The sequence below is a fragment of the Salmo salar genome, chromosome ssa14 (genome assembly GCF_905237065.1).
Source record: "Salmo salar chromosome ssa14, Ssal_v3.1, whole genome shotgun sequence".
NCBI classification, from domain to species: domain Eukaryota; kingdom Metazoa; phylum Chordata; class Actinopteri; order Salmoniformes; family Salmonidae; genus Salmo; species Salmo salar.
Window position 1 is genome coordinate 25,467,234 of NC_059455.1, and position 26,532 is coordinate 25,493,765.

The following is a 26,532-nucleotide window of genomic DNA, read 5'->3' on the forward strand; positions in this document are numbered from 1 at the left end:
GACGATACAACAATGCAACAAATACATCAATCATTTTAGCAATGTTTAAGCCGTGGTCGTAGAGCACGATGTGCAACTAAAATGTGGTTTTACAATTACTTTATTAACGAAAACACAAAGATGTTGATGAACAAATACTGTAGATGTTTCTTTCTATTGGATATATATAAATCATTACCTATTATAAGGTTGATTTTCTATTTGCTATGCAAAGTCGAATCACAGACACGCAGTCTCCCTCTCACTATAGCTCATCTTGTGTGAATTATTATGTGGATTATAATATATTTACATATTTGTAGGGGTTGGTGCATTTTTCATTGGGGCAAATCAGGTCTGAGATATTGAGTTAGAAATGTAAAGCTTTAGTCTTGTATCAGGTGAGCTGTTGTGTCACCTTTGGTCTGATAATTTCCCAATAATCTCCTAAGTGTTCGCTTTCAATTGCTACTTCAATATAAACCATTTATACAAAAGTATGTTGATACCCTTCAAATTAGTGGATTCGGCTATTTCAGCCACACCTGTAACAGGTGTATCAAATAGAGCACACAGCCATGCAATCTCCATAGACAAGCATTGGCAGTGGAATGGCCTTACTGAAGAGCTCAGGGACTTGGCACCATCATAGGATGCCACCTTTCCAACAAGTCAGTTCGTCAAATCTCTGCCTTTCTCCAGCTGCCTCAGTCAACTGTAAGTGCTGTTATTGTGAAGTGAATACGTCTAGGAGCAACAACGTCTCAGCCGCGAAGTGGTAGGCCACACAAGCTCACAGAACAGGACTGCCGAGTGCTGAATTACATAGCGTGTAAAAATCGTCTGTCCTCGGTTGCAACCCTCACCACTGAGTTCCAAACTGCCTCTGGAAGCAACGTCAGCACAATAACTGTTATTCAGGAGCTTCATAAAATGGGTTTCCATGGCCGAGCAGCCGCACACAAGCCTAAGATCACCATGCTCAATGCCAAGCGTCGGCTGGAGTGGTGAAAAGCTCACTGCCATTGAACTCTGGAGCAGCGGAAACACGTTCTATAGAGTGATGAATCACGCTTTACAATCTGGCAGTTCGATGGATGAATCTGGGTCAGGACTTGCTTCCTGAATGGAAGCAAGTCCCCGCAGCAATGTTCCAACATCTAGTGGAAAACCTTCCCAGAAGTGTGGAGGCTGTTATAGCAGCAATGGGTGGACCAACTCCATATTAATGCCCATGATTTTGGAATGAGATGTTTGGTCCTGTAGTGGTCATGTAGTGTATATGGTGTATATATATAGCATGGTGTTTGCAATGGTGTTTGCAACGCCAGGGTTGTGCGTTCGATTCCCACGGGGGCCAGTACGAGAAAGAAAAAATGTATGAATTGAAATGTATGCATTCACTACTGTAAGTTGCTCTGGATAAGAGCGTCTGCTAAATGACTAAAATGTAAAAATGTAAGCATTTTAGTTATAAAACAAAATAACAAAGGGAGCCTTGAATAATTAAACTATAAATAAACCTCAACATGTCGGGTAAAGCAATTGAATTCACGAATGCATGCGACTGTTTTTAATCTTGGCTGTGGTAAAGACTTTAAAAGCTTTTTTAGTTAGAATTGATGCAATTTTGGGGGGAAATTATTGTTGTATTTGTTGTGTTGTTTACACTGTTCCAAACGACCAGAAAAAAAGATTGTCACCTGTTTGACAAACATACTGTAATAAGCACGCAGCACTCGCTCCTCCTACCCTCCCCTCTTGATCTCAAGTCCCTAAAAATAGAAATCAACTCGGAAAGAGTCTATTGTCCTGCTGATAGCCCATCATGGCTTCTTTTGTGATTACAATTTATTGAAAGAATAGCTGATAATTAACGTCATTCATTCAGTGATGAGAGAGACACATTAGTGCCTGGGTACTAACGCATTAGACTGAACCCAAAGGCATAACCAGCGTTCTAACTCTCCCTTGATGTGACGCAATGTACCGCACTATATCACAATCTACCTCAATGCGCTGTGCCAAAAACTCAAAACGTTTAATTGAGGAACCACTGTATATGTACTAAAATGGAACAGCTTATGAATCGGCAACATGATCCATGCGTAAATTGGCAACTACCACATAGATATCAGTTTGAGTATTACTTAAGAAAAATAGCATAAAGGTAGTATGATCAGATACTGCAAAAGTGACATTTAAGTAAATGGATTCTGCCCCTTGATTACTGCACAAGTCACAGTAAATCTTGGGATGATGAAGCACATTTAGAAAATGATGAGAGAAAAATGACGATGAATGATGTAAAATGAAGGAGAAAATGTATGATTGTTGGATAATGGATTCCTACTGTTGCTATCCTCACACAATCAGCAAGTACCCGTAACCTACCCAAAAATCTTCCAACTGCTGTCACTTTTAGAAAGCCATAAAAGCTTAACTAAAGAGTAACTTCACAACATCACATCTTTACCATGAATTACTAGACAAACCTGAAGAGTAAACTTGAGATACTTGGAGGCAAATAGATACATAAACCTAATCTATGAGAAGATACTGTATATAAAATTGTGGACAGCACCAATGGCACTACCTTTACTTTACCTGAAGAAGGCATATGAAGCTTTCAGTGAAGTAGCTACTGTAAGTAAATGGGAATCAGAGGACAATGCAATGGAAAAAAGAACTGAACTATTGTCATTCATGCTCTTTCATTGGTAAGGAAATGTTCCTGGTATTTGTATAGTAGACATGAAGGACAGATTCAGTGAATGATTCAGTGAAATATGTAATAAATGCTGGATTACTTTGTCATTCTTTGCTCGGCTTGATTTTGATTCCAGACAAGGAATTCAGGGTCGTACCTATCAGGAGACAGGCAGAAAGAAAAAAATGTAGGTGGGTGTCTCGCACAAAGGAGCTTGACAAGAATAAAATAATACTCACATTCATTTGAATGTCTTTCTTTCTCAACACTTTTCCTATTACACACTTACACTGGATTCAGAACATGCACTAGGTGATTTGATTGTGGTGGATGGGGATCTTTTAAAGAGGGGGTCTTACAAAACCAAGAAATATGAAGATCAATTTTATATCAGCTAGGTCAATTATGGATTGTTCAGTCATCAGAACGATTATCATGGTTTGTGGAGAGACACATTCCAGTGATCCCGTTATTGTCTTTCTTAAATATAAATAGATGCATTTAGGACTATGCTTTCCTATTGTTTAGGACTCTGCTAAATAGTGACATTAATTATATCATGCAAACAACCATTGGCCATTAGGAAAGTTTTAACTTATAGCTACATAGCCAACTATAACAACCTTAATTGTGGTTGAGTATTTTTTTTATAGAATATTGTTTTGGTCATTGACTTTGAACATGATTCATTAAAACACTTAATTCAATTCTTTCTAGAATTTAACTGATTTGCTACACACAATACAGGCCTAGTGTTTCCACAATTAATTGAAATGAAGATAGATTGAAGACCTGCTTTGGTGAGACCCGCCCTTTAACAATAATGAATATGAAGTAACCAAATAAATAGGGAGTCATTTCTAATTTGGAGATTACTGTAATTGACTGTGCATGTTGTGAAGTTGGTTGCAGCCAGCAAATCAATGCATCACAAGTCAATCCACTGAAAGCGTGTACAAACGCCAAAAGTAATGCCAGAGCTACAGCAGATACAGTGCAATGTGGAAAAGGAAAGAAAGATAGAGAAACAAATAAACAGTACAGGGGATGGTGAATGAAGGAAACAGAATGGGATAAATCAAAGTCGTGAAATTGTAGAGTATTGCAAACATACAGTTGAAATCGGAAGTTTACATACACCGCAGCCAAATACATTTAAACTCAGTTTTTCACAATTCCTGACATTTAATCATAGTAAAAACTCCCTGTCTTAGGTCAGTTAGGATCACCACTTTATTTTATGAAATGTCAGAATAATAGTAGAGAGAATGATTCATTTCAGATTTTCTTTCTTTCATCACATTCCCAGTGGGTCAGAAGTTTACATACACTCAATTAGTATTTGGTAGCATTGCCTTTAAATTGTTTAACTTGGGTCAAACGTTTTGGGTAGCTTTCCACAAGCTTCCCACAATAAGCTGGGTGAATTTTGGCCCATTCCTCCTGACAGAGCTGGTGTAACTGAGTCAGGTTTGTAGGCCTCCTTGCTCGCACACGCTTTTTCAGTTCTGCCCACACATTTTCTATAGGATTGAGGTCAGGGCTTTGTGATGGCCACTCTAATACCTTGACTTTGTTGTCCTTAAGCCATTTTGCCACAACTTTGGAAGTATGCTTGGGGTCATTGTCCATTTGGAAGACCCATTTGTGACCAAGCTTTAACTTCCTGACTGATGTCTTGAGATGTTGCTTCAATATATCCACATAATTTTCCTATCTCATGATGCCATCTATTTTGTGAAGTGCACCAGTCCCTCCTGCAGCAAAGCACCCCCACAACATGATGCTGCCACCCCCTTACTTCACGGTTGGGATGGTGTTCTTTGGCTTGCAAGCCTCTCCCTTTTTCTTCCAAACATAACGATGGTCATTATGGCCAAACAGTTCTATTTTTGTTTCATCAGACCAGAGGACATTTCTCCAAAAAGTACGATCTTTGTCCCCATGTGCAGTTGCAAACCGTAGTCTGGGTTTTTTGTGGCGACTTTGGAGCAGTGGCTTCTTCCTTGCTGAGCGGCCTTTCAGGTTATGTCGATATTGGACTCATTTTACTGTGGATATAGATACTTTTGTACCTGTTTCCTCCAGCATCTTTACAAGGTCCTTTGCTGTTGTTCTGGGATTGATTTGCACTTTTCGCACCAAAGTACGTTCATCTCTAGGAGACATAACGCGTCTCCTTCCTGAGTGGTATGATGGCTGTGTGGTCCCATGGTGTTTATACTTGCGTACTATTGCTTGTATAGATGAACGTGGTACCTTCAGGCATTTGGAAATTGCTCCCAAGGAAGAACAAGACTTGTGGAGGTCAAATACATTTTTTCTGAGGTCCTGGCTGATTTCTTTTGATTTTCCCATGATGTCAAGCAAAGATGCACTGAGTTTGAAGGTAGGCCTTGAAATACATCCACAGATACACCTCCACTTGACTCAAATGATGTCAATTAGCCTATCAGAAGCTTCTAAAGCCATGACATCATTTTCTGGAATTTCCCAAGCTGTTTAAAGACACAGTCAACTTAGTGTATGTAAACTTCTGACCCACTGGAATTGTGATACAGTGAATTATAAGTGAAATAATCTGTCTGTTAGCAATTGTTGGAAAACTTACTTATGTCATGCACAAAGTAGATGTCCTAACCGACTTGCCAAAACTATAGTTTGTTAACAAGAAATGTGTGGAGTGGCTGAAAAACGAGTTTTAATGACTCCAACCTAAGTGTATGTAAACTTCCGACTTCAACTGTCGATATTCCTGTTTTCTCTGATCTTTCATGAATATGTATTCCTAGTGATTAAACATGTTGTTGTTTACAGGCATTGACAGTTTTTTTTTTTTTATATTTGCTCTAAAGGAATAAACTCCTTGATCAGACACACAAAAAAGCAACTCTGATAGTACAGCAATGCAGCCATACAGCTTATGACTCAAGGCCACTCCCAATCAAACACTTTATGACACTCACTCACTCACACACTCACACACTCACACACAAACAGACAGCCCAGACAGACACACACACACACGTAAAAGTTTAAACAACACAAGGTGAAGGAAGGTGAGGTTTAACAAGCTTCATGTGCCCTCCAGAAAACAGTGGCTGTGTCATTCAAGGCGTAGTGGTACTGACAGGCCAAACAGGGGAGCGACTGGTAGGCAGTGATGTGATGTGGATGTGTGCTTTATATTCAGTCATCTGACTGAAGGAGAAGAGAGGTGAGGTGTTATAAAAAACAGCGCTATAGTGACACTCACCTGGGATCCTTCTGGATGCTGTCGACAGAAGGTGAGCGGGCCAGTGCGGCCTCCGGGGGCAGCACGGGGCCAGACTTGCTGTAGGGAGACTCGGTGGACGGGCAGAACTGGAGGGTGCGGTACGGGTTGGCGTAGTCCGAGCCAGTGGCAAAGCTGCTTCTCTGGTAGGGCAAAGTGCCTGAGGCGTTCTGGCTGCCTGTACGCTGCAAGGGGATGGAGTCAACACCAGGGGAAGATGGGGCTACGGCAGGAGGGAAGTAGGGACAGAGCAGAAAGTTCAGGACCTCTTCACAAAACTGGTTTACTGGGTCTAGGCAGAGGAATGAGCGAGCACACAGTGAGAAGAGAAACAGAACAACCAAACACCAGAGAAATAAGAGGGGAAGAAGAGGGTGAAAGCAAAATCAAAAGAAAGACAGAAAGGATCCTTCATTTAATTAATGTTTCAATACTTCCCTTGGCAGCCTCTGCCAAGAACTATAAGGAAACAATACACAGAAAAACATACCGTGTCACAAAAGATTCTGGTACATTTCAATACATTTCATAACTTTCAGTTCATTTATCCTGTATGAATTATGACAAATGCACTAAATGTCACTTTGTCAAATTACAGTTAGATAAACACATAATTGACAAATGGCCAGAAGAAGAAGAAGTAGGCATTCTGTAGATGAATGATTATTTACTCCAATAGAACACAACAGATGGACCTCTCTCAGAACACTGAAAAGACCGTAGGTAGTCAGTTTATTGTGAAATGTATTACTAACTTTGTGTTTTCATAATCTACCATAAGGAGCATTGAACATGATCTTAAACACAGAACACCTTCATTTCCAGACAGTATTGTGTTGGTTAAAATGAATTTCAGAAGAATTCATGGAAGACAGCAGTGAATAGCTAATGATTTCATGTCAAACAAAGTCCAATGGAGGCCTCTGAAAAGTAATTTCTCTGTCTGAAAAGACTGCTTTTCAACAAAAATGAATGACAGGTATTAGGTTAGAATCACTGTGAGGCCAACATAATATAGTGAGAAGTCAATGTTATTCTGAATATATACACATACCATTTTTTGCTTGAGCAAAGCCATGGGATGAGACACCATTTTTTCATTCATTGCCATTTATCTCTGAGGTATGTATCACTGTAGGGCTGCAGACTACTGTGCTGCATTCCCTGGTCAGGGCAGAGCTGCTGTTACTGCTAATCATGACCATGTGGAAGAAGGCCTCTATACATCTCTAGGGAGCCCTGCCTGCCTGCCTGCCTGCCTGCCTGCCTGCCTGCCTGCCTGCCTGCCTGCCTGCCTGCCTGCCTGCCTGCCTGCCTGCCTGCCTGCCTGCCATGACCTAGGCTCCACACATGAAACTCCCCACCTGGGCAGTTCTCAGTTATACTATGGTTGGATAAATGTTTTACACTGAGTGTACAAAACTTTAAGAAGCTAATATTGAGTTTCACCCCCTTTTGCCCTCAGAAGAGCCTCAATTCTTTACTGACTTTATTGTCCCCATGGGGAAATGTTGTTGCAGTGTCATGTACACGTTTAAAGTGGCGTTTAAATAACAAAACAAATTGAAAATACAACTTTCATAACAGTTACATACCAATAAAAAGAGACTAGCCTGCTGGCCTTACTGGGTCGATAGGAACATTAGCCCGAGCTATTTAGGAGGGATATCACACCTGGCACAAATGATTGTCTAGTTCTCTTTTCCCTGCTGAGGGGTGCCCTATACCTGCGCCCACAGGGGAGTAGTTCAAAGTCCGGGTACAGGGGGTGGCTTGGGTCTAAAATGATTTTGAGAGCCTTGCGGAGGGCCCTGACCTTACAGATCTCATCCAGGCCTGTCTGTTTGACTCCAAATACCTTGCTTTCTGTGGAGATAATCAGCATATTTCTGACAGTGGAATTGCCAAACCAACAAACAATACAAAAAGTTAAAATACTCTCAATGAAAGATTTGTAAAACAGAGTCAGTATCATACAATTAACATTAAAAGATGACAGCTTTTTGAGAAAGTACAGTCTCTGTTGACTTTTTTTGTAGATCAGGTCTGTACATTTACTCCACTGAAGCTTATTGTCCAAGAGGACACCCAGATCAACATCAAATCAAACTTTATTTGCCACATGCGCCGAATACAACAAGTGTAGACTTTACCGTGAAATGCTTACGTACAAGCCCTTAACCAACAGTGCAGTTCAAGAAGAAGAAAATATTTACCAAGTAGGCTTAAAATAAAAAGTAATAATAAAAATAACACAATAACAATAACGAGGCTATATACAGGGGGCACCGGTACCGAGTCAGTGTGCAGGGGTACAGGCTAGTTGTGGTAATCTGTACATGTAGGTGGGGGCGAAGTGACTATGCATAGGTAACAAACAAACAGCGAGTAGCAGCAATGTACAAGAGGGGGGAGGGTGTTAATGTAAATTGTCCGGTGGCGATTTTTATGAATTGTTCAGCAGTCTAATGGCTTGGGACTAGAAGCTGTTGAGGTGCCTTTTGGTCCTAGACTTGGTGCTCTGGTACCGCTTGCCATGCGGTAGCAGAGAAAACAGTCTATAACTTGGGTGACTGGAGTCTCTAACAATCTTTCCTCTGACACCACCTATTATATAGGTCCTGGATGGCAGGAAGCTTGGCCCCAGTGATGTACTGGGCCGTTCGCACTACCCTTTGTAGCGCCTTACGGTCAGATGCCGAGCAGTTGCCATACCAGGCGGTGATGCAACAGGTCAGGTTGCTCTTAATGGTGCAGCTGTATAACCTTTTTAGGATCTGAGGACCCATGCCAAATCTTTTCAGTCTCCTGCGGGGGAATAGGTTTTGTCGTGTCCTCTTCACAACTGTCTTGGTATGTTTGAACCCTGATAGGTATTACAGACTCGGTCAGGGAGAGGTTGAAAATGTCAGTGAAGACACTTGACAGTTGGTCCGTGCATGCTTTGAGTACACGTCCTGGTAATCCGTCTGGTCCAGTGGCTTTGTGAATGTTGACCTGTTTAAAGGTTTTGTTCACATCGGCTACCGAGAGCGTTATCACACAGTCATCCAGAACAGCTGGCGCTCTCATGCATGCTTCAGTGTTGCTAGCCTCGAAGCGAGCATAAAGGGCATTTAGCTCGTCTGGTAGGCTCGCGTCACTGGGCAGCTCGCGTCTGGGTTTCCCTTTGTAGTCCGTAATAGTTTTCAAGCCCTGTCACATCCGACGAGAGTCAGAGCCGGTGTAGTAGGATTAAATCTTAATCCTGTATTGATGTTTTCCTTGTTTGATGGTTCGTCTGAGGGCATAGCAGGATTTCTTATAAGTGTCCAGATTAGTCTCCCGCTCCTTGAAAGCGGCAGCTCTAGCCTTTAGCACCATGCGGATGTTGCTTGTAATCCATGGCTTCTGGTTGGGATATGTACGTAGAGTCACTGTGGGGACGACGTCATCGATGCACTTATTGATGAAGCCAATGACTGAGGTGGTGTATTCCTAAATGCCAATGGATGAATCCCGGAACATATTCCAGTCTGTGCTAGCAAAACAGTCCTGTAGTGTAGCATCCGTGTATTCTGACCACTTCTGTATTGAGCGAGTCACTGGTGCTTCCTGCTTTAGTTTTTGCTTCCTGCTTTAATTTTTTCTCTGGTTGCACATGTGACAGGCTGGTAAAAATTTGGTATTTACAGTTGGCACTATACCATAAACCATACCCTGTTCAAAGGCACTTACATCTTTTGTCTTGCCCATTCCTCCTCAAAATACACACATGCACAATCCATGTCTCAATTGTCTCAAGGCTTAAAAATCCTTCTTTAACCGGTCTCCTCCCCTTCATCTACACTGACTGAAGTGGATTTAACATGTGACCTCAATAAGGGATCTTACTGTAGCTTTCACGTCGATTCACCTGGTCAGTCTATGTCATGGAAAGAGCAGGAGTTCCTCATGTTTTGTACACTCAGTCAGTGGAGGGTCCTCAGAAGAGGAAGGGGAGGACCATCATCCTCAGTGAATTTCATAAAAATAAAAATTGTGAAACATTTAAAAAGTTATCCTTTTTAGGTAAAACTATACTAAAAACTATATATAGTGCTCAAAAAATAAAGGGAACACTTAAACAACACAATGTAACTCCAAGTCAATCACACTTCTGTGAAATCAAACTGTCCACTTAGGAAGAAACACTGATTGACAATAAATTTCACATGCTGTTGTGCAAATGGAATAGACAACAGGTGGAAATTATAGGCAATTAGCAAGACACCCCCAATAAAGGAGTGGTTCTGCAGGTGGTAACCACAGACCACTTCTCAGTTCCTATGCTTCCTGGCTGATGTTTTGGTCACTTTTGAATGCTGGCGGTGCTTTCACTCTAGTGGTAGCATGAGAAGGAGTCTACAACCCACACAAGTGGCTCAGGTAGTGCAGCTCATCCAGGATGGCACATCAATGCGAGCTGTGGCAAGAAGGTTTGCTGTGTCTGTCAGCGTAGTGTCCAGAGCATGGAGGCGCTACCAGGAGACAGGCCAGTACATAAGGAGACGTGGAGGAGGCCGTAGGAGGGCAACAACCCAGCAGCAGGACCGCTACCTCCGCCTTTGTGCAAGGAGGAGCAGGAGGAGCACTGCCAGAGCCCTGCAAAATGACCTCCAGCAGGCCACAAATGTGCATGTGTCTGCTCAAACGGTCAGAAACAGACTCCATGAGGGTGGTATGAGGGCCCGACGTCCACAGGTGGGGGTTGTGCTTACAGCCCAACACCGTGCAGGACGTTTGGCATTTGCCAGAGAACACCAAGATTGGCAAATTCGCCACTGGCGCCCTGTGCTCTTCACAGATGAAAGCAGGTTCACACTGAGCACATGTGACAGACGTGACAGTCTGGAGACGCCGTGGAGAACGTCCAGCTGCCTGCAACATCCTCCAGCATGACCGGTTTGGCGGTGGGTCAGTCATGGTGTGGGGTGGCATTTCTTTGGGGGGGGCCGCACAGCCCTCCATGTGCTCGCCAGAGGTAGCCTGACTGCCATTAGGTACCGAGATGAGATCCTCAGACCCCTTGTGAGACCATATGCTGGTGCGGTTGGCCTTGGGTTCCTCCTAATGCAAGACAATGCTAGACCTCATGTGGCTGGAGTGTCTCAGCAGTTCCTGCAAGAGGAAGGCATTGATGCTATGGACTGGCCCGCCCGTTCCCCAGACCTAAATCCAATTGAGCACATCTGGGACATCATGTCTCGCTCCATCCACCAACGCCACGTTGCACCACAGACTGTCCAGGAGTTGGCGGATGCTTTAGTCCAGGTCTGGAAGGAGATCCCTCAGGAGACCATCCGCCACCTCATCAGGAGCATGCCCAGGCGTTGTAGGGAGGTCATACAGGCACGTGGAGGCCACACACACTACTGAGCCTCATTTTGACTTGTTTTAAGGACATTACATCAAAGTTGGATCAGCCTGTAGTGTGGTTTTCCACTTTAATGTGTGACTCCAAATCCAGACCTCCATGGGTTGATAAATTGGATTTCCATTGATTATTTTTGTGTGATTTTGTTGTCAGCACATTCAACTATGTAAAGAAAAAAGTATTTAATAAGATTATTTCATTCATTCAGATCTAGGATGTGTTATTTTAGTGTTCCCTTTATTTTTTTGAGCAGTGTATATAAAAGTATGTGACCACCCCTTCAAATTAGTGGATTCGGCTATTTCAGCCACACCCGTTGCTGACAGGTGTATAAAATCGAGCACACAGCCATGCAATATCCATAGACAAACATTGGCAGTAGAATGGCCTTACTGAAGAGCTCAGTAACTTTAAACGCGGCACCATCATAGGATGTCACCTTTCCAACAAGTCAATGCGTCAAATTTCTGCCCTGCTAGAGCTGCCCCAGTTAACTGTAAGTGCTGTTATTGTGAAGTGGAAATATCTAGGAGCAACAACGGCTCAGTCACGAAGTGGTAGGCCACACAAAATCGTCTGTCCTCGGTTGCAGCACTCACTACTGAGTTCCAAACTGCCTCTGGAAGAAACGTCAGCACAAGAACTGTTCGTCGGGAGCTTCATGAGATGGGTTTCCATGGCCGAGCCGCAACACACTAGCCTAAGATCACCATGCGCCAAGCGTTGGCTGGAGTTCTGTAAAGCTCACCGCGATTGGAGTCTGGAGCAGTGGAAACATGTTCTCTGGAGTGATGAATCACGCTTCACCATTTAGCAGTCCAATGGACGAATATGGGTTTGGCAAATGCCAGGAAAACACTACCTGTCACAATGCATAGTGCCAACTGTAAAGTTTGGTGGAGGAGGAATAATGGCCTGGGGCTGTTTTTCATGGTTCGGGCTAGGCCCTTTAGTTCCAGTGAAGGGAAGTCTTAACACTACAGCATACAATGACATTCTAGACGATTCACTTTGGGGAAGGCCCTTTCCTGTTTCAGCATGACAATGCCCCCATGCACAATGCAAGGTCCATACAGAAATGGTTTGTCGAGATTGGTGTGGAAGAACCCATTGGGATGAATTGGAACGCTGACTTTGAGCAAGGCCTAATCGCCCAACATTAGTGCCCGACCTCACTAATGCACTTGTGGCTGAATGGAAGCAAGTCCGCCCAGCAATGTTCTAACATCTAGTGGAAAGCTTTCCCAGAAGAGTGGAGGCTGTTATAGCAGCAAAGGAGGGACCAACTACATATTTTGGAATGACCACATACTTTTGATTATGTAGTGTCCCGTCACAAAATAATTGATTAAAACACAGTGTTTTGCAATGAAGGTCTACAGTAGCCTCAACGGCACTCTGTAGGGTAGCAACATGGTGTAATTGGAGGACAGCTAATTTCCATCCTCCTCTGGATACATTGACTTCAATACAAAACCTAGGAGGCTCGTGGTTCTCACCCCCTTCCATAGACTTACACAGTAATTATGACAACTTCCTGAGGACATTCTCCAACCTGTCAGAGCTCTTGCAGCATGAACCGACATGTTGTCCACCCAATGAAAGGATCAGAGAATGAATCTAGTACTGAAAGCATAAGCTACAGATAGCAAGCACAGCAGTGCATAAAATGTGGTGAGAGAAAGACAATAGTTGAACAGTTTTAAACAAATTCATTTCTTAAAATATGAAGGAGAAGCAAGAGAGCTAGGAGCGAGAAAGAGAGAGTATTTCGTATTTTTTTTGCTTTCACTTACTTAGCTAGCAAATGCAGCTAGCTAGTTTAGCCTACTCAAACACCCGGCTCAAACAGAGAGGGATGCTATGTTAGCTAGCTGGCTATGGTTATCCAACACTGGAACTCTTCCAAGTCAAGGTAAGCTTATGGTTCTATTAATTTATTGCCACCGGGGCCTGCTGGTTTAAGTGCTAAACTGCTTGATGACTGTACACTGTACTGCATGATTGTAGCAGAGCGGGTTTACTAACGCGTTAGTTCTAGTAGTTATGTTGACTTGACGTTAGCTAATATGTTGACAAATGTAGGCAGTGTGTAGTTGTTAGTGGTTATGATATGAAGGTTTGGCATGGAAAGTTTTTTTTGCCTGGCCACAGACAGCTGATGTGTTGTGCACTGAAGTCCAAAAGCAAAGGAAAAAGGTGAGAGGAGGAGAGTGCGTAGATGCAAAAAGGAATTATCCAACAATCAAAGGGAGATCATTTTGTTTTTATGTGGCTGTTACGAAAGTGAACTGTGTTTGAGTGTGATCAGGGGTGTATTCATTCCACCGATTCTGTTGAAAAACTTTCTTAAACGGAAGCAAACGTAACAAAAAGGGTATAAACATATCTGAATTTGTCCAATAGAAACTCTCGTTTGCAACTGTTGGACTAATAATTAAACCCTAGATCAGCTAGATGCAGGCAAGATTGTGGAAAGCACTATTGAATGTGTCAATGTCTGTCACCTTGATTATTAAAATTTCACTCGACCTGTACACCTATGTTGTAAACTTTAATTCATAGCCTAGGTTGTAGCAGGGAAAATCGAGTATCATGTAGTAGCCTTAACCTGTCGATGTTACATTGAGCTGGGTGAATGGAATATGAATGACAGTCATCCAATATGCTATAATAGAAATAAAGCCATGCTCATAAAACAAATTCTCGTCCTCCCTCATCTTAAACAGCACTGACCTCCACTGCATACAGTGTATATCAGATCAATGAATGTTGGTTGACTGAAATAAATATTATCACAGAAACAACGTTGTGGCACTGTCTGAAATTTGAATAGGCCTACAAAATTGCAATGTGTGATTTCATTATATATTTGACGTTGATACAACATTTCTGGAAAACCAAAGGTGAAGAAAACAACATTAAACCACCAGATGTGAAATGTTGCCCTGGGGGTTGCCTAAAGGCCCAATATTAGCCTTCTTATGCTACGATTTTACCACCTCAGACAAAATGTCCACATTGTGGGCAAATTCTTAGGTCATAAACGATTGTTGGACGTCTTGGCTCATTCAGTGTGACAGGGTCTAGGTCTGCCGATTAAGTACAACTGTGTGCGGTCGTAGGCTTTGACAAAGTTCTGGCACTGTCAGAAATGTTGAGCCTTTATCGTGTAGTGTGGCTGGTGTTACGAGCCGATACTGGAAGGAACAGGTCCGGTAGGGACAGGCCCAATACAAACAGGGCCGGCACCTGTGAATAGCTAGATTAATATAATAGTTCGATTTAAACGTTTACATGCTTTGCCAGAAGAACAGTTTCCCTAATAATCTTGTTTACATGGACATAATCCAAAATCAGGCTACCTGATGGGATTTTGATAAATGCACAAAATCGGCAATCAGAATTACATTCTACCACGTTATCTTTGGGAAGCCTCTGACATACAAACTTTATATGTGAAAACAATTTCTAAGATGCACACTTTCAGTTTTTCCGAACTCACTTCACTAGCGCATAAGCACAGAGGCTTGCGCTGCTGGTGCTGGCACATGCGCAGATCAAATACACTAAATTGGTTATATCGTAAAAATTCAGCAAAACAAAAATGTGCTTTTTGGTCTTCATTTAGGTTTAGGGTTAGGCATTAGGGTTAGTAGTGTGGCCAAGGTTAGGGTTAGGTTTAAAATCAGATATTCTGACTTTGTGGCTGTGCCAGCTAGTGACCACTCTGCACAGCTGGCAGATTAATTACAATAAATACCAACCTGCAGTGTGACACATTAATCATAAAAGACAGAATCCTACATACAGTGTGAGAAGGGCTAAAAGGAGGTGAAGGATTAGGTTGAGAATCAACAGAGGAGGGATACAGTACTGGCTGTGAGGATATGATCCAACAGCCTTCATGGACAATCTGTACCATCTCAACCCATGCTCAATAAAACACCAGTAAGAATCATGGTATCCCCTCCGGTCTTTCATATAGTAGCCTGCATTCTTTACAAACAGGAAGCAATATCATAACTCCAATTCCCGAGCCTTTAGGAAACTAAAGCTTTTCAGGTCGTATAGTAGGATTTGATCATATGCAGTGAAGTGAGGCGGAAATTCTGTGGAGGGGATACACATGCTCATTAAAGAAAGTATTAGGCTAAGTACTGTGGAGTGAATTTGACCATGGTGGGTGCCTCAGACTCAGATTTCAATGCTTGAGCATAAATCCTGTGAGATTAATTGAGATTAATTTCTGTCTAATATCGAATGATCTGTGACTACAAAACAAATTGCCATCAAGATACTAATCGGATTTGCATACCTGAACTGAAAAATGTAGATAAGCTAAACAATCTGATGGAGCGATAAATATTCTGTTGTTTTTTTTATCATTAGTGTTATCTGCAGGAAAACCACAGTTTAAAGGCCCATATTCTGAGTTCTACCTGAATGATAAGCTAAATGTGGGGCATTGACTGTTGAAATTCCTGCTCCCTTACCTTTTTGGCTTGTTGTGTTTGCTTGATTCCCATCTAATTCTGACGTCATACAATTTTTTGTTATATTGAGTAATTTCTCCTATCAAGGATTAATCCAGTGCTGACTCAGAACCTCAAAGAGCCAATAAAAGATTAGCAGCTATCTGAAAATGATAACCCCCTATAACCTACTGTGAAACAATAACACTTGGTTGGCTAAGAAGTGAAAAAGCAACAAAGTTATAGTAAAATATAAGGGGATGCCCAGTGCTGCATGGCAAGGGCTCCGGACCGGCTGACTCACCCTGGTTCTGATTGAGATTCCTGAGAGAGGGCTTCTGGTAGACCCTGTCCTCGTAGATGGGGTCAATGTGGTGCTCAGGAGACTGGAGAGGTCGCAGCTCTGAGCCCAGGTGACTGTGTTGGCTGCTGTAGGAGCCTCTGGACCCTGAACACCACAACATTGTTAATTGATTCCAAACAGGGTTAATAACAACATCTAGTATTATCAAGCCTATTAACTACAGCATTTAAAACAATTTGAGAGAATATTTATTTATCAACTCATAGAAAAAACACAATTTTAGACATAATATATATATAAAGATATTATCTCTCTGTCTGAGCATGTGAACCCACCCGCCAAGCTGCCAGGCCTCCCGAGGGTGGCGTTGGCGTATAGCTCGTGGGAGATCTTGTACTGGTCGGAGGAGTGCTGCATGCGCTTGCTGGGGGACAGGGTGGCGTAGTTACCCACAGTGGAGCTGAACTGATGGAGAGGGGACGAACCCGAGGCATTGCCTGAAGAGGCCATGTGCAGTGGAGACGTGGAGGACAGCCCGGCAGACCCCACCACCATGTTTATGGGGGAGCTGGTGCTGTAAGACTTTGCCAGCCGGCTGGGGGACTGCTTGGGCGAGGAGACCCGCTGCAGGGTGGCGTAGCTGGGCATGTCGGAGGCTGAGCCAAGGCGCTGGAGCTTGGTGGGCGAGCCCACGGCCTGTATGGAGTGGGGGGAGCTCACGCGTTGGGCGGGCAGGGTGGAGCAAGAGTAGTACATGGAAGGAGTGGGTGGAGCGTCAGGCATGTGGAAGGCGCTGCCATGGCTCTGGGCAAACGACTCTCTATCTCTGCACTGGGACTGGGAGGAGTCTACACTGGCAGCCAGCTGGGCTGCACGGCTAGATGTCACCTGGAGAAACACAGGAAGAACCGTATTATTGTTTCAACTGACATTTACTCTGTTCCCAACCCCCAATGGACATGTATCATTGTTAAAGCTGTAAATATAGTGAGTCCAAAGGTATTGGGGCAGTGACACATTTGTTGCTGTTAAGGCTCTGCACTCCAGTACTTTGGATTTGAAATGATACAATGACTATGAGGTTAAAGTGAAGACTGTCAAATTTAGTTTTAGGGTATTTTCATCCATATCATTTAGAAATTACAGCACTTTTTGTACATAGTCCCCACATTTTAGGGGACCAAAAGTATTGCGTAACTGGACACTTTTAATGTCAATAAGAATATAATATGTTTCTAACACTTCTACATTAATGTGGATGCTACCATGATTACGGATAGCCCTGAATGAATTGTGAATAATGAGTGAGAAAGTTAGACGCACAAATATCATACCCCCAAGACATGCTAACCTCTCGCCATTACAATAACAGGGGAGGTTAGCATACCTCCAAGACATGCTAACCTCTCACCATTACAATAACAGGGGAGGTTAGCTTTTTTTGCAACCTTCTCACTTATCATTATTCACGATTCATTCAGGATTATCCGTAATCATGGTAGCATCCACAAAGTGTTTAGAAACATATTATATTCTTATTTACAATAAAAATGACAATGCATGATTTACTATTCATTTCTATTGGGCACAAACGAATCAGAAAAACAACCAGAACAAACAGCAAATGCCTCCAACAAGTTTGTAGAGTCACAAGCTTGATGGGGGACTATGTACAAAAAGTGCTGTAATTTCTAAACGGTTCACCTGATATGATGAAAATACCCTCAAATTAAAGCTGACAGTCTGAACTTTAACTTCATAGTCGTGGTATAATTTAAAATCCAAAGTGCTGGAGTATAGAGCCAAAACTGCAAAAAACGTGTCACTGTCCCAATACTTTTGGCGCTAACTGTATGTATATATTATTATTATTATTATAATTATTATTTTTATTATTGTTTCATTTACACCTCTTTTTGACCTGCACTGTTGGAGCTCGGAGCTTAAGAATTTCACTGTACCCTGCAAATACATCTCCGACCCTGTGCATGTGAGTAATAAACTAAACTAATCTAATCTTCCACCTAGATCACATGCCATCTTGAAATCCAGACTATACAGCGAAAAGGCTAAATTATCTTTGACCTTGGCAATCTAAGAGCCTGTTTCAAATGGCACTCTATTCCTTATATAGTCCATTACTTTTGACCAGGGCTCTAAAACTAGTGCACTACTAGGGAATATGGGAATATGGTGCCATTTGGGACACACAATAAATCTCACCCACCTGGTTGTAACTGTGGACTGCCCCTCCCACCTGGCCCCCGCGGGGTGGGGCCTCTAGTGTCTGGTTGCTGTGGTAACCGGCTGGGTAAGGGAGTGTTCCATCCTGATTGTTGAGCTTAAGTGCACTCTGGGATAGCAGGCCTTGTCCTGTTTTGGAAGGAGAGTGGAGCTGAAATATTGAGACAACCTCTTACCCTCTGTGTCTGTATCCCCCACACTCTCTTTCTCCTCTGCCTCTCTGCGTCCATCACTCTCTCACTCTCTCTGCCTCTCTTTCAGTATCTCTCTCCCAGTCTGTCTCTCCCAGTCTCTCTCTCCACTCTCTCTGTACGTAACTACCTTTCTATCTACATACCTCTTTCTCTGCTTCTCTCTCTGCCTCTCTCTCTCTCTCCCTCTCTCTCTCTCCCTCTCTCAGACCCAGAGAGGCAGAGATGGAGAAAGGGAGAGCATGTATAATGGATCAGGAGGAATTGGGAGTCACTGAGCACAAGTGGTGCAGAATGAGGCCGACAATAAAAGTAATCAGACTACAGAGTTGTTTGGGCCTCACTACTCTCGTACGGGTAATTTCAATAGCATGCAGAAAAACAAACGCTGACCTGCATTTTTGTGCTTTGCCAGAACTCCTGTAAATAACAGCACAGTTAGCATTCAATTCAAATAGTGACACTAACATCAGCATTTTATTTCCATAGGCCTACATTTTCATTACATTACCCAAGCAACATTATGCAGTATATTGTATTATATACTGCATATTAGCCACAGTGTTGTAAATCAAAAATAGAATTACTGCACACAAAAATAAATACAATTCACTCCACACTACAGTATAATAGCACACTATCTTCAGCAACATAGCTGTGAGTACTATGCGTGTCATTAAATAAAATGCTGTGAACCTGTTTCCGTGTAACCTGTTTCAGTGCTCTACACCACTCTCAGGTCAGTGAGGCTTCCTCCCTTGACTGCCTTCACACCTTCCTCTGTGTTTACTCTCACATCCATGTTGTTCTGGCAACACCCACCATCTCTCTCTCTTTGTCACCCCCCCCCTCCCACACACACACACACAAACACACAGACAGGAACACGCACCGCACATACTGCCATCATTTTCATTCAGGAAAAGTGAGCTAGCTCATTATGAAAATTATGACTGTTAACTAGCACTGAAAATGCTGTTGTAAGTGACTCTATATTATTTATCTTGTGACATTTATCTAATAGCGGCTGTATGAAAATGACCACAGAAATGTTTCTGCAACAACTTCATACTTCATGTCAATGGTATGAGTTTTTGGTTGAGGATTTCTGGAAGATAAGTGAATACTACAGGGGCCTTCTTAGAAGAGTCTCTGTGTGTGTGTGTGTGTGTGTGTGTGTGTGTGTGTGTGTGTGTGTGTGTGTGTGTGTGTGTGTGTGTGTGTGTGTGTGTGTGTGTGTGTGTGTGTGTGTGTGTGTGTGTGTGTGTGTGTGTGTGTGTGTGTGTGTGGTGCTTTAAATATGTAGGGAGTGGCTCCTTTAATTCATCTAGTCTATAACACATTTCCATTTTTCATCAAGAGCCTAACGGATAGAGAGGGAATGTAGTGTGCAGTGCACGTGCAAACACAGTCTATGACACACGCGCATGTACGCACGCACACATACGTACGTATGTACACACATAGAAATACAGACACATACACACACACACAGACAGCATATACTATCTGCATATGTTCTTTCTTTCTAGCCCCAAAAAACTCTGCTCTTTTCAGCACATTGAATATGAATGTGATTGCTTTGTAGTGGCTGATTTGAAACCATATTCCTCGTACACATGTGTACTCTGCTGTGCTCAAAGGAAGCTGCTGACGCCTCGGCGAGACATCATTTCCATATCAAACCCTTGACATACGCTGAATCTCTCCTGACAGCGAATACTCTCTTAGTAGCTCATAGTAAAAAGATGAAGATCATTTCTTGGATCAAATGAAGTGAGGGCATTTGGGATCAGAAGAAAAGGGAAAACAACTGTTTTGAATGCAGAACGCAAACGTGATAAGAGACTTGAACACCTGCGGTATCTAGTTCCTGATTGAAACGTTCACAGTCATTGACATCACTCAGTGCTAAAAGAGAAAGAGAAAGATCCTATCACCGAGCATTTCTGTATCTGGTTGATTTTGTATAGATCATTCTTGACATTTTTCTTGACATTTAGACTATTGATAAGCATAAAAAGTGTTGCAGTGAACTTATGCTATTTGTGTTAGCTTGAACAATATCATCCTGCCTGTTTCATTTGGGACGACATGATATTTGTCTATTTGTAGTGAATTAGTTATTTTCTAAAACACACTATATATACACAAAAGTATGTGGACACCCATTCAAATTAGTGGATTCGGCTATTTCAGCCACACCCAATGCTGACAGGTATATAAAATCAAGCACACAGCCATGCAAGATCCATAGACAAATATTGGCAGTAGAATGGCCTTACTGAAGAGCTCAGGAACTTTCAACGTGGCACCGTCATAGGATGCCACCTTTCCAACAAGTAAGTTTGTCAAATTTCTGCCCTGCTAGAGCTGCCCAGGTCAACTGTACGTACTGTTATTGTGAAGTGGAAACGTCTAGGAGCAACAACGGCTCAGCCGCAAAGTGGTAGGCCACACAAGCTCACAGAACAGGACCGCTGGTTGCAACACTCACTACCGAGTTCCAAACTGTCCATGGAAGCAACGTCAGCACAAGAACTGTTCGTGGATCATCATGAAATGGGTCTCCATGGCCGAGCAGCCGCACACAACCTAAGATCACCATGTGCAATGCCAAGCATCAGCTGGAGTGGTGTAAAGCTCGCCGCCATTGGACTTTGGAGCAGTGGAAACATGTTCTCTGGAGTGATGAATCACACTTCACCATCTGGCAGTCCGACTGACGAATCTGGGTTTGTCGGATGACAGGAGAACGTTACCTGCCCCAATGCATAGTGCCAACTGTAAAGTTTGGTGGATGAGGAATATTGGTCTGGGGCTGTTTTTCATGGTTCAGGCTAGACCCCTGATTTCCTAGTGAAGGGAAATCTTAACGATACAATTACATTATAGACCATTCTGTGCTTCCAACTTAATGGCAACAGTTTGGGGAAGGCCTTTTTCTGTTTCAGCATGACAATGCCCCGGTGTACAAAGTGAGGTCCATACAGAAATGGTTTGTCTAGATCGGTGTGGAAGAACTTGACTGGCCTGCACAGAGCCCTGACCTCAATCCCATCGAACACCTTTGGGATGAATTGGAACGCCGACTGCGAGCCAGTCCTAATCGCCCAACATCAGTGCCCAACCTCACTAATATTCAGCAATATTCCAACATCTAGTGGAAAGCCTTCCCAGAAGAATGGAGGCTGTTATAGCAGCAAAGGGGGGACCAACTACATATTAATGCCCATGATTTTGGAAGGGGATGTTCAACAAGCAGGTGTCCACATAGTTGGTATGGTAAGAACCCACAGGATTCTGTGGGTCGCTCTGGATGAGAGTCTGTTAGATGACTGAATGTAATGTAAATCGGCTTCACTGCAAGTAGATGGTATGTTTTAACATATAAAAAAAATGATCTGCACTGTATAACGTAACGAGCGTCCTTACTGTCACCTGTGGAGAATTCCTGGGAGTCAAGGATCCCAGATTCCTGGAGTGACCTAATGCAGGAGTCCACCAGCTCCAAGCCAGTCGTCAGTTCCTCCTCAATGTCCTTCTGTCCGTCTGTTGAGGCACAGCAATGAATGGAGAAGCAGGATTATTGTCCCGTTACCTCACAAATAGTAAAACGTTTACAAGCAGCTGAGGTTTACTACAGGCACACTGACGGCAAAGTGGTAGTGACTATGCTAGATAAGCCAAAAGCTATGTAGCTTCACTATTTACTGAAATGTGTCTCTGCCGTGCTGTACAGTCTCCTTGTCTATCTGTCTGTCCGTGCCTACAGAAACGGACATACTTGTCCTCTGTCTTAAGTTTGGCAAACAGTGCCAAGGGATAAAGCCTTACACAAGAGGGTTAAGATCAGCATTAATCTCTCTTCTATAGCGGCAGGCATGGAGGCTGAGGCTACCAGCAGTAGACACTTAGTCCTCTACCGTATAAGGATGATTACTAGCGTTTTAACCCATGGACATTTATGTTTGTGCAACATTCCTAAACTCTTCCCAAACATTTCTAAACTCATCCATCAGTCCCGTGTGGCTCAGTTGGTAGAGCATGGCACACCAGGGTTGTGGGTTCAATTCCCATGGGGGATCAATGCGAAAATGTATGCGTCACTACCGTAAGTCGCTCTGGATAACAGCATTTGCTAAATGACTAAAAGGTAATACAAATCAGTGGAACTTTCATAGAGTAGATGACTAAGGGGAAGCAGGTGCAGCAGAATCCTGAACATGACTGGCAGTCATAAATCTTTTAGCTCTGCTTCAATCAAATCTGTGTTTGATACTTTAGAAGACAAGGTTGCGATCTGTGGTTCATACTTTGCTCGAAGCCCATCAATCTAATCTCAACTAGATGTCCATATTTCACACTGGACAGACACAGCTCTGTTGCTGTTCTGTCTGACAGATTATGACAACTGTCCAGACGTAGGAGCGAGGCATGGTCCACTCCACTCCACCCTCAAGATGCACCTATCATTACAATGTACACAATTCCACTGAGGTTTCCACATGCTCTGTCACATAATATAGAACAAGATGCATTGGTGCAATATTTAGTACAATGTACGTACCTTGGTTATTCCAGCGAAACTTCTCATCTGCTGAACTGAAAGAGAGAAAGAAACAGATCATGGTCAGAATAGAAAAACAGCAAGCCTTCATTTTCCTCTGCCATAGCATCCTAATGCCCCAGCCTTGAGCACTACCTGATGACTGAAACATTTTCATCCATATATTTACCCTGAATCAAATTCTATACACATCCACATAAACTCACAGTAACTGTAATACATTTGTACCTCACAATGACAATTCCCCCCCTTAGTGAGAGATTATGGTTTGGGTGAGATGCTGCTAAAGTAACACTTGGCTCTGTCTGTCTGTCTGTCTGTCTGTCTGTCTGTCTGTCTGTCTGTCTGTCTGTCTGTCTGTCTGTCTGTCTGTCTGTCTGTCTGTCTGTCTGTCGGTCGTCTGTCTGTCGGTCTGTCTGTCGGTCGGTCAGTCTGTCAGTCTTTCTGTGTGTGTGGTGTGACTAGGCTACAGTACTGTAGAGCAGAGCACAATGGGAGTGAGGATGATCCCTTCCTCCCTTCCTCTGGTCAACATGGGTTCATCTGTCAGAGCAGCCCAGCCAGCCAGCACTAAGCCTGAACGGGTTCTCCCTCTAGGGGGGAGGTGAGGGGGGTGCACAACACACCACCCAGAGAGACAAGGGACACGTGGTCTGGAGAGAAAAAGCTTTCAGAGCCGCCAGTGCCCCCCTCTCTCCCACCCCCCCATAGCCACCACCCCACCCTCCTCCCCCTGCCCCTTCAGAACTGCCACCCACCCCTCCCCCGAAGCACTAGGAGGGTGACAAATATTAACAATGTAGCCATGAAAGCACCACCTAGCTAGAGCTTCTTAGGGATCGGTGTCCTGTCAACGGGACAGTTGTAAATCATGCAGCACCTTGTGTCACGATCGCAGATTTTAGAGAAACAACAAATGTTGGTACATATAAGTGTCTTATATTGGCGGAAAGCTTAAATTCTTGTTAATATAACTGCACTGTCCAATTTACAGTAGCTATTACTGCGAAAAGATGCCAAGCTATTGTTTGAGGAGAGCTCCTAACGAAAAAACACTTTTTTCACTGTGATAGGTTTGATAAATTCACCTCTGAAGGTGAAATGTGTACTTACATTCTGAAATCTTGCTCTGATTTCTCATCCAAAGGGACCCAGAGATAACATGAAGTGTCGTGTTGTTAGATAAAATCTTTTTTCATATCCTAAAAAGGTCCATATAGCATGCACGATCGATTTTGTATTTCCACTCGTTCAATTTGCAAAGAAAGGAATCTGTGAGACTCTAACCCTAAACTTTGTTTCAACCAGTCAAATCACATTCGTATGTATTCCTCAGAGATCCTAAAACGTAACCAAACTTCACTATATCATCAGGGGTGTAGTATATCCTATAGGACACCATATTTGGTCAGAGATTGATGACGCGGGCGGTCTTCACTTGAACGACTCTAACTTTGTCAAATAAGCACCAATCGGGGTAAAAACAAAGCTAGTTAGATAGTCAATGAGCCGGGCTTTACATTTACATTTAAGTCATTTAGCAGACGCTCTTATCCAGAGCGACTTTACGGGAGTATCCGGAATCCATGTATATGTCGTAAAATGTAGCTACCAACCTTGTACGACAGCATGCCTTTTCCTTTTGGACAAAAATTATAAGAATATTCAGAGTTATGAAGATATTATGAAAACTGGTTGTTTTGCAAATGTTGAACTTATAATATGGCTACTATGGCTACTAATACTGGAAAAGCTAAATCAAAGTCCAAGTATACAGATTTGACTATATTCTGAAAAATTTAATACGAATGCAAATGTCTCCTTCACGATTTACCCAAATGTACCTGGGTGACTTCACACTAAATGTCATGTAGTTCTCTCATACTTCAAGTTATCCGTCTGAAACTTTGCACATACACTGCTGCCATCTTGTGTACACCATCGGAATTACAAACAGAGTGATGGCTAGAACTGGGACCTTTCTCTTGCATTTCAAGGATTGTGGTAGGAAAACAAACGGTTGTTTTTGCTTTGTATTTTCTTCTACCAGATCTATTGTGTTATATTCTCCAACATTCAATTCACATTTCCACAAACTTCAAAGTTTTCCTTTCAAATGGTACCAAGAATATGCATATCCTTGCTTCAGGGCCTGAGCTACAGGCAGTTAGATTTGGTATGTCATTTTAGGCGAAAATTTACAAAAAAAGGGGCTATCCATGAGAAGATTTATTAACACATCACAATGAAATGCAACTCACTGCTGTTCATGGAGACCTGATTCTGCCAGGTTACAGCCAGGGGTGCTTAATTCTATACAGGCTATATTTATAATTCGACATAAGTGGATGACTATTCCAGGTGGTAAAATGGCTCCCCACTGAGAAATCAACTGCTGCACTCTCATCAGAGCAGAGACTGGCACAGAGTGCTGCTTCTGCCAGCCAGCCTTTATCCTTTTCATGGGGCGATATGTTGACGTAGTTGCTAAGCCGGGGCCGTCACATGGACTCAGATAACCACACTGGGATCGATGGGAGATTATCTCTGATCTGGAGCACACAAACAACAGTCATAATAACTATGGAGTCACTGGAAATGGGAGCTTGAGTGGAGTATCGGGATCTGCTGTCCCCCGTCACATGATTAATGTGAGAGTGTCATAGTGATGGCCCGGCCCAACGCTAGCTGCCTCAGAGCTCAGCCGCCACTGTGATCACTAGGCTAAATGGTCATTCACTGGCCCTTTGGCCAAGTAGCAGCTGCTAAATCATCCCATTGATTTCTCCTTCACAGTTCCTATTGTGAGGCTGTCTCCGTTTACAGTGGGGTGACGAATTGCCAGAGAAAACAAAACGAATAGGGGCTCTACATCGGCCTGCAAGTGCTCATTCATCACCTGTTCTTTATTGAACAATAAACACATACAGCACCGCACCGGCACAGGGCAGGGGAGGAAGAGAGGAAAGGGAAGAGGGACAGTGTGTTGGGCTTGAGTGGCCTCTCAGAGAGACACTCTGACGGTCTGAAAGGATCGATGATAATAACCAGTACCTCCTATCTCACTCCTGTGTTTACCTCAATAGTTTCCCCCTACTTTTTTAACTATAGCATGCCTGTAGGCCTACATCTCAGTCTACAAGTCTTAAGCTCTAAAACTACTAGGATATACAGTGACATGACTCGACAGAAATAGAAAGGGCTTTACAAATTAATGTGATTGATTGCTACTGGACTTTACAGGGTACTGCTATTAAAATAATAATGTATAGTCTCAACGTCAACAGTGAAGAGGCGACTCCGGGATGCTGGCCTTCAAGGCAGAGCTGCAAAGAAAAAGCCATATCTCAGACTGGCCAATAAAAATAAAAGATTAAGATGGGCAAAAGA

General features: G+C 43.0%; 1 protein-coding gene across 8 annotated transcripts in view; it reads right to left on the reverse strand.

The window, feature by feature from the left end:
• The window catches only part of LOC106569223 (catenin delta-2), a 140,854-nt gene that overhangs the window by 41,498 nt on the left and 72,824 nt on the right, over positions 1 to 26,532 (reverse strand). For 4 of the 8 annotated variants that reach the window (XM_014140374.2, XM_014140371.2, XM_014140373.2 and 1 more), the window contains 7 exons: positions 23,143 to 23,177; positions 22,008 to 22,124; positions 18,365 to 18,510; positions 16,473 to 17,025; positions 16,138 to 16,281; positions 5,946 to 6,255; positions 2,790 to 2,846 (listed from right to left, as the gene is read on the reverse strand). In XM_014140374.2, coding sequence (XP_013995849.1) covers positions 2,790 to 2,846; positions 5,946 to 6,255; positions 16,138 to 16,281; positions 16,473 to 17,025; positions 18,365 to 18,510; positions 22,008 to 22,124; positions 23,143 to 23,177 — 1,362 coding nt within the window. The remainder of the gene's footprint in view (positions 1 to 2,789; positions 2,847 to 5,945; positions 6,256 to 16,137; positions 16,282 to 16,472; positions 17,026 to 18,364; positions 18,511 to 22,007; positions 22,125 to 23,142; positions 23,178 to 26,532) is intronic. The other 4 variants (XM_014140377.2, XM_014140375.2, XM_014140372.2 and 1 more) reach the window with 3 other exon arrangements.